The sequence below is a fragment of the Herpailurus yagouaroundi genome, unplaced genomic scaffold (genome assembly GCF_014898765.1).
Source record: "Herpailurus yagouaroundi ecotype Mexico unplaced genomic scaffold, PumYag 67525, whole genome shotgun sequence".
Classification (NCBI taxonomy): Eukaryota; Metazoa; Chordata; class Mammalia; order Carnivora; family Felidae; genus Herpailurus; species Herpailurus yagouaroundi.
In genome coordinates, this window is record NW_024420331.1 from 1,775,577 (window position 1) to 1,790,901 (window position 15,325).

The 15,325-nt window shown below is 45.7% G+C and overlaps 1 protein-coding gene across 2 annotated transcripts; it reads right to left on the reverse strand.

The window, feature by feature from the left end:
• Positions 1-364: 364 nt before the first annotated feature.
• On the reverse strand, positions 365-15,319 carry MSL3 (MSL complex subunit 3). 2 transcript variants are annotated; one of them, XM_040467628.1, is made up of 13 exons: positions 15,202-15,319; positions 13,743-13,825; positions 13,266-13,361; positions 12,829-12,929; positions 11,961-12,046; positions 11,239-11,361; positions 10,384-10,544; positions 9,441-9,599; positions 7,291-7,553; positions 6,523-6,632; positions 2,987-3,086; positions 2,446-2,530; positions 365-1,512 (listed from the first exon to the last, which is right to left on the reverse strand). In XM_040467628.1, the coding sequence occupies exons 1-13, from the start codon at positions 15,301-15,303 to the stop codon at positions 1,413-1,415; spliced, it is 1,569 nt and encodes a 522-aa protein (XP_040323562.1). In that variant the 5' UTR covers positions 15,304-15,319; the 3' UTR covers positions 365-1,412. The 2 variants fall into 2 exon arrangements, with proteins under 2 accessions (XP_040323562.1, XP_040323563.1); XM_040467629.1 differs by lacking the exon at positions 13,266-13,361.
• Positions 15,320-15,325: the final 6 nt, after the last annotated feature.

Genomic DNA, 15,325 nt, shown 5'->3' on the forward strand with positions numbered 1-15,325 from the left:
GCCATTTTAATTTTTTTTTTTTTAATTTTTTTTTTTCAACGTTTATTTATTTTTGGGACAGAGAGAGACAGAGCATGAACGGGGGAGGGGCAGAGAGAGAGGGAGACACAGAATCGGAAACAGGCTCCAGGCTCTGAGCCATCAGCCCAGAGCCCGACGCGGGGCTCGAACTCACGGACCGCGAGATCGTGACCTGGCTGAAGTCGGACGCTTAACCGACTGCGCCACCCAGGCGCCCCGAGCCATTTTAGATTTTTAAAAAAATTCCCTGTGGCCTTTGTCATTCACGAGCAGTGGTCTTTGGAAGTTAAGGTCCACTGAACTGAGCTGTAAGAATAGGCAGGCACCACAGTCAAGGCTAGTATGGTACTGGTACCCCTTTAATTGAATTACAACTTTGTGAAGCATCCTGGGGGAGAGGGAGGCACACGAGAGACTATAATGAGGATTAGAAAGGTGTCTTCAGAGACTGTCAGCTGGTAACGATGGAGGAGAAACGTGTTGGCCCAGCCCAGCGTGCAGCATCTCCCAGTAGTCACCTTCTGGTCAAGCCATCAAGTGGGGCAAAATCACAGAGGGATAGAAAACAAAAGGCCTTAACAAAGCAGGCACAAAAGTACAACAAAAAGTTATTAGTCAAGACGTTACCTCACTCTCCCTCTGCAACAAAGAGGCCAAGACCAGAGTGAAAACTCCTGCTTCTTTGCAACAAGATGGGCAACACTTTATTTAGATCACCAAAAATAAGGTTTTACAGAAAGGGAACCATAACATTACACAACAAAGTATAGCTGTAAAATCTCAAACAAGAGAGGCAACACTTTATTTAGATCACCAAAAATAAGGTTTTGGACGAAAGGAACTATAAGAAGCAAGTGTGGGGCTGCAAATTTTCTTTTGCCATCGATATCAATTCCCTCTAAAATATTTTGGGACTATTTTGTGATTTCCAAGCAAAACTGAAATTTGGTGGACAGAGCTGTTGAGCCTCGTCACAAGAATGAAAACAGTTTGGAAAACAATTTTGATTAATGCTAATGAGTAACTAAAAAACGTGGTCACTGCTAACAAACAATTCCAACATCTACTAAAACAGCCTAACCTATACATACTTCCATTAATGTTTCACTGTGAACACAGCAGTTCTTTAACCGCTGTCACAGACGACGCGTACAGTGGCAAGGGTCAGATGTTGGAGGCCGTTCAGGCACCCAGGAAGTAAACCTTTACAGAATAACTACAGGATGTAAGCAACTCAAACAAACGGGCCCACCTCCGCCAGAGCCCCGGGGGGTGGCTGTTGTCTCAGCCCTGTAAAGAAGGCCCACCATCTCCCCAGACCTTCACTCTTCACTGCGAACCTAGAGCACAAAGCTAGACAGACAAGATGTTCTTCCAGAACCATCAAACCTTTAATAAATCGCCCTGGGGTTCTTGGTGCTATAGTGTGCCTCACAAGCAGCAACATAGGCAGACTCTGGGAAGAAGTCATCGTGGTATTCTGCCAAAAACCTGGAAGAAGAAAAACATTGCCCCGATGATCATTACAGCGAGGGCGGAACACCAGCAAGCAAAATTTTAACTTGCAAGCACTCTAACATTTCACCCCTTCTCGGTATTCCAAAGAAAAAAAATGAACGTGATTTTGATTTCTATATACAGATTACTTTCATTGCACGTATCTGGCTTCTGCAGTAATTACCATTTCATCAGAACCCTTCCACTATCAAGTGTACAAATAGAAACAACCTAAACTCCACTAGGTGGCAGGCTGCCTTATACAAACGCTTCCTGCAAAAAAGGGTTCTGACCACTTCTACATTTTCATGTTATAAAAACAAACGATATGGGCACCAGGGTGGCTCAGTCAGGAGAATGTCTGACTCTTGATTTTGGCTCAGGTCATGATCTCACAGTACGTGAGGTCGAGCCCTGCATTGAGCTCTGTGCTGACAGCGTGGAGATTCTCTTGGGATTCTCTTTCTCATGCGCCTGCTCTCTCAAAAATAAACAAACTTAAAAAAAAAACACACAAAAACCCAACCTGTAAATGCTAATATTTAGGTTTATGTACACACAACAAAAAAGTCTAATACTTAAGGTACTTATAAAGAAAAAATGTAAAACTAAATTACTATCGATCTTAATCACTTCTACTGTAAAAATTTAATTTTCTATTCACAGTTACCCAACTGGATTCTTCTAGTGTGACACAAAAAATTTTACCTCAATACAACGAACATCCTGGACTCAGAACACAGATAAATTACAGAAAAAAAATTGCCAAAACCCCCCTATGTTACGATTACAGTTAGAACCAATCATACTTAGGTAATACTGCGACTATTAAAAATACCACACAGATTATTAGCTTCCACCGCTGTTACGGAGAAGTTCAGAAAAGATATATAAAAGATAAATTAATTAAAAAAGAAATAAAAATACCTAAGAAAGAGATCAAAGTGCTTCAGTAAAGCCTTCAGATTCTTCTCAGAAAAGGACATCTTTCCAAGGATTTCTGGAAGTTTCACTGCATTAAAAATAAAACCCAAACCATTTACAATCAGCAGACTCTGGCAATGAGTAGGACATACTGAGGGTCCTTATTTATCCTACTCAAGCTGAAATTAACATCTACGTTATCAGATAAAACCAAAAAGTCTTACTGAACACAGGGTAGTGGTACAAATGATACAAACACCATTTTTATGAAATTTAAGATTCATTCAGTGCCTTTTTTAAAGAGGTCATTTTTCAATGCTTTTTCTTAGACCCTCAAAATTACAAGCTGTACATAAAAGAACAAGGGTGTGAAAACCAAACTGGAGGGGCACCTGGCTGGCTCAGTTGGAAGAATGTGCGACTCTTGATCTTGGGGTCACGAGTTTGATTATTAAAAAAAAAAAAAAAAAAAAAAAAACCTTAAAAAAAAAAATCAAAATGGAAAAAAAAAGGAATAAGAAAGCAGGGGCCAGGGACTTCTCACCAAACAATCGTAGCAAGTGTTGTGCCCCATAAATGTAAGAGGGTGGAGGCGGCTGGTCACTTGGGGGGTAACTGTCCGGTACCAGTTTCCAGGAGAGTACCTGGGAAAAGCATGAGTTGCATGAATTGTTGCATCTTAACACTGTTACCAAGAGATCTCAAAATCTGGAATCGCAGCAGAAATACACATGCTGTGAGGTTCTCAGTCTCGCATGCAGTGTGACATTCTCACTCCCAAGCTTCCTGTCCTTGTGGTGCCTCATGAGTTGCTTCACAGCTGGACCAGAAAATGGGAGTAAACAATAACAACAAACCAATGCAGAAGTTTGAAAGCCACTCCTCTAGCTTTCCCACAAAGCCATTTAAGGGCATGATCTCAGCATATAGGCCAGTATAATGCTTTATGTTGAAGAGAACCAAAAACTACAAAATAACAAAGTTCAAGAGAACGCTTGCAAAAAATACACAATATGATGTGTATGATTATGTAAATACAGAAAAATTACCAAGTAGAAGTACATACCAAAATGTTCAATGTTCATGTCTTATTGGTGGAATTATGATTTAGGGGGTTGGGGAGGATAAAGGCACGTGTTTCCCACATGGATTATGTGTCAGCATGTATCTTATAGTTTCCTACGGCAACTTTTTCAAAATATTTTTGCCTTTTAAACCAAGCACACGAGGACCCACCTTCCTTGGCAACATGGAGATACTTCTAATCACCTAAAAATTCTAACAATAAATTTATTTGATTTCCTACAACAACCCTGAAAATGTTTACAATCTGACCCTTTCCAGAAAAAGTTTGCCAACCTTCATCACTTAATGTTCTCCTTGCCTAGTAAAGTCGTTCACAGAAACAAGGAAATCCTACTTAAGTGAGGTTCCAACAGCTACTACCTATAAATTAGCTGTAACTGTTCTGGTCATTTCGTCTCCTTTCCTTTCTTGAAAATCATGCCATATTAGAGAATGAAGTGGTAAAAAGTAACCCAGACATGTTTTAAGGTTTTTCTAATCTCCTAATATATTTGATTGACTTTGGAAACTAATCTGACCCACTGAATCAAGTGAAAATAGACTGAAACCCTGGGAATTGATTTCTTTTCCTTCTTTTTCAATTTCAGAACTGGGGATGGATATAAGGTTTTGTTAAAGTCAGAGCTGTATTTAAAAACCCTCTGAAGAGGAGCGCCCAGGGGGGCTCAGTTGGTTGAGCGTTCAACTTGAGCTAAGGTCATGATCTCATGCTTTGTGAGATCAAGCCCCGTGTCGGGCTCTCTACTGTCAGCATAGAGCCTGCTTCAGACCCTCTGTCTCCTTCTCCCCCTCTCTCAAAAACAATAAACATTAAAAAATAAATAAATAAAAGCGCTCTGATGAGATTCCACAGAAATACTTCAGCAAATTATAGATCTATTCTCCTGAGTTGCTGCTTTGCCTTTTGGGATCTATGAAGTTTAATCTGGAAACAGTAGAGCCAAAGGAAATCCTCCACAAGACAAAGCAGAAGGATGCCCAAACGACCCCAGAAAGGCTGATGTACTCAATTTAACACGATGAAACTGGAGAAGCTAGTGAGTCTCGCCACGGCTCCGCAGCACTCCATGCTAAGGTCCTAGCTTCGGCTTTGGCCTCACCCACCCACCCCACCCATCCGTGGCGCAGATCACTGAGGGTGGCGATTTGGTTTCGGCATCATTCTTCCACGCCTGGCACCTCAACCTGAAACTCGGCAACTGTCTTGACAGTGACACCTAAAGTTAACGTGGAGGAATCTGCAATCACCGGAACCATGAAACGCACGTGTGTACGACAGCAGGCCATTCGGCTGGTCAGCGGGCAGTCGGCCTCACTCGCTCAACTGCACGTTTCAATGCAGCGTATCACCTCCTATTAACTGAAGGTAAGTCTCACGGAGGAGAACAGGTTTCTAGCAGAGGCAGTCTCAACAGGGGCGTACAGAGAACCACCCGTGAGTACTGATGAGAAAGGTGTGCATCCAGACTCTCCCCCGATGCAGGCCAGCAAACAGCAATGGCAGAGAGTCTCAGGGGAGGCGGATGCAGGGCTTTCGTTACAACACACGAAGATAGAGGCACTTACGAGGGGGGAGTTCACTAAGGCCTCAGGAGTCACTGTTGGGAGCCTGTTGCACCCTCCAACCATTTACTAGAAATCCTGTTCTACTAGGGCCTGCGGCTGGACCTGTGACCACTAGATGATGGGCTCGCACTGCTCACCTGAGTGGGAATGGCCTTGCCTGAATATTCCCCTGCCTTTTCCGAGAAACAGGACTCTCCTGAATAACACCTGCAGGGCCGTGTCTGAGGAACAGGATGTCAGGGACTGCTCATCCTAGGAATTTCCTAATCTTCCCTCAATGTCATCGTAAAACAAACTAAGTTTTCCAGTTTTTCTATCAAGGGCCAGCCAACTAAGTAAGGCCTTGTGCCAAATCCAGCCCAAACGCCCTTGTGCTAAAAACGGTTGTCATATTTTTAAATGGCTAGTAAAATCACACGAATAGTATTTCAGGACGTGTAAATGATATGAAATTCAATTACCAGTGTCCATGAATGAGTTGTGGGGGCACACAGACATACCCCTTCACTTACGAGCGGTCTGTAGCCCTCTCACACGACACTAGAGCTGGCTAACCTCGAAAGAGACCGTATGGTACACAACCCGGAAAATGTTTACAATCTGACCCTTTCCGGAAAAAGTTTGCCAACCTTCATCACTTAGTGTTCTCCTTGCCTAGTAAAGTCGTGCACAGAAACAAGGAAATCCTACTTAAGTGAGATTCACAAACTATGCCAGTAGACTAAGACGCCTCCTGAACCCCTGAAACACTCACTACCTACACATCAGTTAACCGGTCTTAAAAACAGAATTTTTAAATGAAAAGTTTCCCCATTTGTAAAACGAAAACCTGGTGGCAAGGTTGTTCTAGAAAATCTGAGGTGATTTAGGTCAAGTGCCTGGCACGGTGCTGACATACAGCATGCCCTCAAAGGGATGGCTACTAATATTACTATTAAGAATGAATTTTTTATTTTTAAATGATTGGAAAAACACAAGAATAACCATGTTTCATAACACGAAAATGATCTATTCAAATTTCAGTGTCTCTAAATAAAGTTTTATTGGAACACAGCATGCCCATTCATTTACATAGTGTCTATAGATGCTTTTGGAATCAGGTACTCTTGAAGGAGACCATGTGGCCCACAAAGCCTCCAATATTTACTCTCTGGCCTTTTGCACAACAAGCGTGCTGATGCTTGTTCCATAAAATGAAAGTACTCAAATTTCAACAGTCGTGCTTACTTGAGAGATGAGCAGAAGCACAGGGCTGGAATCCTAATGATTTTCTCATTTTAGAAACCAAAACCAACATTCAGCACCATCATCTGAAGCATTTTGTTAATACCCACAGCAGGAGCGACATCCTGTCTCTCAGGAAACCCGACTTCCTTCCACAGGACTCAAGCAACCATAGGAGGCCGAGCAGTAATGCCAACGCTTTACCTCGTTTATTTCGTTAGTTCTTCTGCCTTCAAAGCCAGCAAACACTGCGCTGCCTTCCTTGCTAGGGGTCAGCGGGACAGGTGAGGATGATCTGCTGTGCACAGGTGTCTCTTTGAAAGGAAGAGGTGTTAATTATTCACTCGTAAGTCACAGGAACTGAACCAAAGACTGCCGGAAGACCATTACCAACGGCAGAGAAGTTATTCATCTTTAACGGGAAGACTTTCCTACCATAAAAGCCGGTACCTCGATTATCTGGGGAAAAAAATCAAGTGCTGATGTACGTTACAATGTGATGAACCTTGAAAGTATTACGTTGAGCGAAAGACGCCACAGACAAAAGACCACTTACTGCGTTACCCGCATTGACAGGAATTGAGGCCTGGAAGAGGCAAATCCATCCGGACAGGAAGTAAGCAGTGGTCACCCAGGCTGCTGGATTAGGGCTGGGGGGAGGCAACGGGGAGCTACCGCTACCAGACCCACGAGACCCAGCTACACCAGCAGGTGCCAAGCATCCGACTGCAGGGCTCAGGCGTGGGGGCTCCTCTCTCTCCCGGCCATAGGCAAAATGCTTCATGAGCCTCGGTTGGAGCCAGCTCCTGAGCGGAGCTCCCACAGGCGAGCGGGAGAACGTGGCTGTGACTGGGCGCTCGCCCCCACTCCCCTCCCCGCCCCCCTTGCCAGCCAGCTTCCTTTCAGGACAGCAGCGGCCGGCACGGGCCAAGCACAAGTGAACGGCTGCCCTGCGCCTGGGAATGGACCTACTCTTTTCCAGGTGCAGGAAGAGCTTAGGCATGCTGGCGGACGTGTCCTGCTGCCGGCGCTTGGGCTGAGGAGAGGCACTGCTCTCAGACAGCCTGTCACAGTTGGCAGAGTGGCGCGTGGACCGCCTCAGAGACTGCAAGGCTTCCGGCTCGGCCTTGCGCCTCTTGGGGGTGGCTGGTTCACCGGAGGTGGGCTGACTTTCCGTGGACTGCGGTGTGGACGGATTCAGCAAAGGCGGGCTCGGAGAGAGCTCCTCCTGGTTCCTACGGAAGAAGAGAGAGCATCGCACACACTGGCACACATAACCTCTGCAAAACCTGGAGCGGTTCTTACATGTCCTCCTTCACACTGAAAACACTCTTGCCTCTCCTCCAGGAGGCTTATAAACTTTTACTTTCAAGTGTGACAAAACAAATGTTTTCTTAAGGAGTAACCAAACGGATTGGGGCGCCTGGCTGGCTCAGTTGGTTAAGCGTCTGACTTCGGCTCAGGTCATGATCTCACAGTTCGTGGGTTTGAGCCCCACATTCGGGTTCTGACAGCTCAGAGCCTGGAGCCTGCTTTGGATTCTGTCTCCCTCTCTCTCTGTGCCTCCCCCACTCACGCTCTTTCTCTGTCTCTCAAAAATAAATAAATATAATAAAAGATTAAAAAAAAGGGAGTAACCAGACCTATTAAATCATTTACATCCCCTTGATAACTCTGCAAGGCATGTTGGCATTAAAGCCTGATGCCCCTTTTATATATTATACCGATGGTTCTCAATCGGACGTCGTCTCGCCCTGCCAGGGGACACTGGCACTATCTGGAGACAGCACTGTTTCAGCTGTCACCACCGGCAGAGCGCTACTGGCATCTAATGGAGAGAGGCCAGGGCTGCCACTCAACATCCCACAGGGCACAAGAAAGCCCCACCACAGAGAATGATCTTGTTCAAAACGTCAATAGGGCCAAGGTTGAGAAACCCTGCTCAAGAGAGTAAGAGTACTACGGCAGCTGTGCTTGTGGTGGGCAACACAGCATAACGTATGGAACTGTCCAATCACTGTGCTGTTTGTCTCAAAGTAATGTAACACTGGGTCTGCTATACTTCAATAGATTTTGTTTTAAAAGGCGTAGGAATACCGTGTCGTTGCGTTACGCTGTAACTACTACAAGACTAGAAAGAAAAGCCACAAGCATCCGCCAAGCTTTGTGGAACACACAGTCCACCCTGAGGTTTGAAGCAGGGCATGGGGACATCAACACAGGTCCCCAAGGAGTTGCACAGGCCTCTCACGTAGGGTGAAACCAATGGGAGAGGCAGGGAGGCAGGCTGAAAAGAGATGATCGTGAGGCAGGCAGAAAACCAGGGACGAGGAGCCACGAAGGGAAGGAAGGGGATGGAAGGGAAAGGTAGCCAGAGCAGAGCATGGCGTCTGGCGAGCGGGCAGCTGTCAGCACCCTCTCTTGGGGAAGCAGAGTGAGCAGGGGCAGCGGTAGACAGAGGCAGACGGTAGGTAGGTGAGCGGAGATGGAGGTGCGGAAATCATGAGAACACGCCGCTCTCCCAGGAAAAGAGGCCCAGGAAGATAGGGAAGTAGCTTGTCCAGTGAAGGTACAGACTTCAGGGTGAGATCTCCGACCCTCCTCTCTCAACCAAACAATAGAGATTTGGGCATGCTTGGTGACTGAGGAAAGAAAGTGGTGACACAGCAGAGGAACTAACCTTTACTTCAAAGCAAAAGGTGGCCAGCCCTTGGAGAACTTTCTCATTTAATAATAACTACTCGAGGAGGCAAACGCTCTTTCCATTGAACAGAGGCAAAAGGAAGAGGCTCAGAAGGCATTTCCACACGTCACACAACCAGCAAGCAAAGGAGCTAAATTCAAACCCACATCTTCCGCCCTTCTCAGCCCTGTGTCTTCACCCCACTTGTCTTTGGGAAGACGAGTTAGCTGCTCAAAATCCAACCAAGTTCTCACACTGGAATCTTCACTTGGTAAAATCTTTCAGAGCCATTTGAAAGTGAACGACTTGGCTAACCCAGGAAAAAACTCCACCTTTCAATCTCTTCCTCCAAACCTATTGGCCCCATAGCATCAGATAGAAATCTTCAAAGACAGAGTCAACTATTTGCTGACATCAGTCAGACTGCAGGCTAACTTACCTGTTAGTGTTTGTGGCACTTTCCTTAATCGGAAGAAAAAACTTGGATGAAGTCACCTTTTTATACTGAACTTGTTCATACGGATAGAGCAAAACCAGTGGGAGCGTGTAATCAAAAGTTATTCTTAATCCATCCACCATCTCCTTACAAAGATCAACGCTAGGAGAGTAAGAGACTAGAGATGCAGTAAATACTTTCCAAAATATCAGAATCAAGTTGCACATTTTTAAGAAGGCGATGTTTTAAACACTATACATTACACCTATATGTATAAAGAGTTTATAGATGTTGTCAACAGAAAATTAAGCACAAACACAAAACTACAATACAAAGTGAAAAAAGCACACTAGTGATTTTAACATCACACTGAACACAAATGACTATGTTCAGTGTCACATGAGCAGCCCAAGCAGCCTGCGCTGCAGACGGTGGACAGAACCCAATTACCGGGAACTGAAGGGGGCAAGCCCGATGCACTACTCCTAATACTGGTTTCAAATCCAATACTCTGCCTGTCAGACTCTAATCGAGCTGGGCCACATGCAGAACACAGGCCACGAACATAATAATCCTGACTGGAATAAAAACCTGTTTGCAAACAAGCTGTTTGCAAAATGTTATTCCCCCATTCTGGTGCTTCTCGAGGAAAAAGAGTTATCTCCCTATATTGTATCACTGAGAAAACCAGGTCTTGGGTGTTGAGGCAGTGCACATGCTCAATGTATCCACACCAGACACCTAAAAAGTTATTGGGCATTTTGAAACAGGGATATTTTGATATTAAATTTGTTACTAAATGAATTATTAGTTAATTCTTAAGTGATGTATTAAATGAATTCCAAATTAGAGAAAAGGAGAGTGTCACCTATCCTAAATGGAAGTCACTTCTCTAACACAGAGAGTGAGCCACTGAGCCACCAATCCCCCCCTCCCCACTACTCACTTCTTTTCTGCTGGAATATAGTGCACGTTCATATTGGCATGTGGCATAGCATGATGGTGCCGAGGCCTCTCATTGGCTGAAAAGGCTGCATTGATAGCAAAATGCTTCACGTAGGACTCCAAAATAGTTATGATGTTGGTCTGGCACGGAAGCTTCACTAACTGTTAATGAAAACATAGACATCTGATGCACACATCTCACTGTGTAAATCATACATTCCAAGAAACAGTGCTCTTGTCTCTATAAACTTTTTAACTCAAAAATAAAGCCAGTTCTCAGGGTGCCTGGCTGGCTCAGTCAGTAGAGCATTCGACTCTTGACGTTGGCTGTGAGTTCATGCCCCACATTGGGTGTAGAGATCACTGAAGAATAAAATCTTAAAAAAATAAAGCCAATTCTGCTTGAGGAGAATCTTGTAAATATACTTTGAGGCTCCTTGATTGCTTCTACTAATCATATCCCCATGAAGATCACAGCGTAAGTTTTCAAAATAAATGTAAGCAGTGACTCACATCTTAGTGATCAATTAGGGCCACCTGGGGAGACTATGTTCACAGTCAGCCTCCCTGACAGATCAATTACGTCTTAACCTCTTGAATGAAGCCCAGGCATAAGGAGTTTGGCAAAGCTCCCTAGATGGTTCTAATGGACAACCAGGGCTGGGAAAGACTGCACGCCTTAATGCAATCAGCAAGAATGCCACAGTCAGGGAACTTTAGAACCTGACTCAGTACAAAACTTAAAATATGAATTTCATTCTTACAAGGTTTTTAATTATTTGAGTCTGTGATTGCAAAATATGGCTAAATGAAAGCTCTATTACAAATCCACGTTTTATGTATTCTCCCTGTATACCCGTTTCCTCCTGTTGATATAGTAACAATCGTCCTCGAGCTTCTTCTTCAGAACTTCTGGGATTTCTATCGTTATTGTCCTTTCTTCCATTTCCCTTCTTGTGTGTGGCTCCGGTCCTTCCTTCTGCAATGTCACAATTGCATCGTTAACTACTTATAATGGCGGGGGGGGGGGGGGTCTATATCCAAAGACAAACACATGAAAGGCTACTATGAAACAAACGCAGTTAATCCTCAACATTCATACCAGTGATGATGCCACATGTCCTAGAGAAAAGCACATGAAAGGTCCAAGGTTTACGGGTTTTAGGGCACTAAGCATGTTGCAAATGCTTACTGTTTCTCTCTCCTTTCAGCGTTGGCAGTGAGATACATGTTAACTTTGAAGGCAGCCGAAGATAGGGAACTCTGATACACTTAAACTCTGATACATTTAAACACTAATCACCATCACAGAAATAAAGTTCATGATTTCATTGGAAAGAAAGAAGTAACCATGATTCATGCAAACAGTTTATGGGTAAAAAGAGCCACCAAGAGGTTCATACGGTGACTATAAATATAAATAAAGGTTATTTTCCCATAAAAATCAAGTACAGTTCTATAATATCTGGTTAAACAAATGCATTTTTAGAAAATGATCCACAAGTGGAGAATTTTATCACATAATTTTACCACTAAATATATACCTAAGACAGAGATTTTACAATAAAAACTTCATACCACTTCCGTCTTTTCTTCAATATCACTTTCTTCACTTATTTCTTCATCCTTTTCTTCACTACTGTCATCAGAGGAACTGCTTATTGCTAGGTAAAACAGAAAATATCAGGCAAACCGGCATCATATACTTCCTTAACCTTTACACTTATAATTCGCTAAGGTGGCACGTGTGTCCTGCCGCTGGCAATAATTAACTGTACTGCGTATATTTAAAATTTTATTTTTACATTTGTCTGTTTTTGAGAGACAGACACAGGCAGATTGCAGGTGGGGGAGGGGCAGGGAGAGAGGGACACACAGAATCCAAAGCAGGCTCCGAGCCGACAGCACAGAGCCCCACGCAGGGCTCGAACTCACACACTGTGAGATCATGACCTGAGCCGAAGTCGGCCACTTAACCGACTGAGCCACCCAGGCGCCCCAACCCTGCATATGTTTTATATGCTGAACACCAATACTGGACCTTTTGGAAAAGAAATTTATTTTGAGAAATATAACACCGATTTCAGTGAAGGTAAAAACCACACAAGTTCATGATCTAAACGTGTTTGGTCACCTAGGAGAGCCTGTGGTTCTCTGTTGCATTCGTAACTGGGGTCAAGGCCCAGGAAGTGGCAAGAAGGAAACATAAGGGATTAGTACAAAGAAAGACACTGGCTGAGAAGGCAGTGGTCACGGGCAAGACTGATGAGATACTATGGGCTGCTACTGTCAAAAACAAAACGGGTAGACATTACACGTAACAACAAGCTCGAGCTTGAACTGGTTCCCTGTCTGTAATTGCAGCGAATCCTCCCCTCAATCCTGTGGCATAAAAGGACGAGGTAAAAGTTCTTTCAGCCAGAGAAAACCAAGTCAAGCCACTCACAGTTTTCATCATTTTCATCCTTGTCTTCAACAGGGAGGCTTTTTAAGACAGAGTCAACACCAGGCAACCTGCAGCGTTTCTTCTTTCTTCCTGTGCTTCTTCTGAAAGAAAACCAAACACCGCTGAAATAAATTCCGATGCCACCTGATATGGGTCTGGAGGTACAAACAAGACATAACAGCAACGATTCTTAGGGACCTAAAAATCATTGAATCCTAGAACATAAACGTTAATCTCCACCTCAGAAGATTCCACAGTAACCTCTCTGAAAACACGGCAGTTCGAATACAACAGCAACTCCTCATTAACACGCTTTAAACATATAAGACTATTTAACAAACCAGGTCTATCGGATTTTTACTTTCAGATTTAAAAAATTCGAAACATTAAGAGAAAGCACGCTAAATAACATTCATTCATGACTTTTGTATTCTTACAGGCGAGCTACAGCTTTCCTTGCCAATTTACGCTGTAATCTCCGATTTTCATCGGTGTCACGAAGGACATGATCTTCAGCTGCCCATCTATCCCAGCTAATCAAACAAAAAAAGAGAAAAGGATATAAAATTCAGTATTTTACTTTGGTGTGAACAAATACTAAAAGCACCTCACAGAAGCAGAAGTGTCCCAAAAGTACTGAAGTTTTAGAACGCTATTGAAATATTTTAAATTCACACAAAAAAGATGCAAATAAACTGGAAAAGGAACTCATTCAGGCACAGAAATAACTAGGGTTTCCAGAATCCAAACACAATTGACTTGAAAGTAATCATTCTTCAGAATAGGAAAGGTTTGATAAAAAAGCAGAAACAGGAAGTGAAGCTTCTCTACAAGTGTTTCTAAAACTTAAGTTTGCAATGTTCTTGTGCTGCAAAGATGACCAATTTTCAATCCCGTTTAACAAATACACTCACCTTCTGTTCCAACCATTAAAATGGATCAGATATTCTGGAATCTTTCTGCCTTTTTCGTCTTTCCCAACAATAACATCGACAACCTGAAACCAGGAAATATTGTCCACAAATGACAGAACACACAGACTAGTGCAAGCTAGATCAAGAAAACTAGATCACAGATCTCTTTTTAAAAGAAAAGAACGCATTCTCTCCTTTTTTAGACTGAAAGCTGGGTTGAAACATTTTCCCTTTCAATTCCATTTTTTTTCCTGAGTGGATGCCTCAAAATAGGAAACATCCCTCCAACCGACCCACGATTGGCCTCGGACACCGAGACTGAGTTCAGCTCCTGAAGCCATTGGCCGACCGACTTGTCAGTAACACAAGAGTCCAGGCCACACAAGAGAGCTGCAGCCCTGAGACCTCTGGGAGTTGTAGTCTCCCCAGCTCCGCTGCGTCCAGGGCCAGGACGGCAGAGGATTACGCCCTCCCTCCCAGCGGAGCCCCCAGAGGGAACACCAGGGGCAAACGATGGGGCGTGTCACCCCTGGGGAGACTCGAGGAGGGGAGGGAGGTGGGACAGCAAACAGCCAAGGCTGCGGGGGTAGGAGCCGGAACCCGGAACTCACAAAGCCCGGAGGCTTCGGGAATTCCCCCAAGGCCGGCGTCGCCCAGACGCACCTGGGGCCCGGGGCCAGCCCCCATCCCCGGCCTACGGGGCCCACTCCCGCTCGCCATCCAAACCCCAGGAGCTGCAGTTATGGCTCACTTTCCCCCCCACCCCCCACCTTCCCCCAGCCCCCGAAACTTAGATGGCACGGGGCGCGAGTCGGGGATCGAAAACCTAAATGCTGCAAGACGCTGAGGAATCAAAGCGCCGGGTCAACACTGCCCTCGGGTGGGGCGGGGGGACCCCGGGAGGGGTCCCGGGGGGGTCCCGGGAGGGGGCCCGGGAGGTATCGGGCCCCGACACTATTGGTGCCCCAGAGCAACGAGGTCGCTGGTCGACGGCCAGTGCTCTGGCGCTACAGTTTAGGACCTGGCTCAGTCAGTCAGGGTGCCGCACGGGAGCCCACGCAACGATGCACCGCGCAGAACGGTGAGAGTTAACACGAAGGTAGAGGCCGCCAGCAAACGGCCTCCTCGACGCGCAGCCCTCGCTGGCGTCGCGTGCGCAAACCGACTTCGCGGCCCCGGCCTCGCGACACTGCACGCGCGAAGTTTCGTTTCCGAAGGCGCGTGCGCGGCCCCGCGCCGGCGGAAGCGGAACCGCCCGGGCCCCGACTCCCCCGCGCAGCGTCCCGCGAGCGCCCCCTGCTGAACGCACGGCGCCGCGCAAGCCGAGGAGCGGCCGGCATGGAGCGCCGGGCCCCGCCACTTCCCCTGCGCCGCGCCGCCGTCCGCACCCGCATCCGCCTCCGCCACCCGTCCCGGGGTCCCCGGCCCACGCCTCCTCCCTGTCCCTCCGCGGCGGCACCTTGGCATCGTACAGCACTCGCGCCTTGGTGGGGTCAGGCTCGAAGCACAGCACTTTCTCCCCTGAGTGGAATTTAAATTTCATGCCCTCGCTCGCGCTCATTTGCTCATCGTGGCGGAGGGCG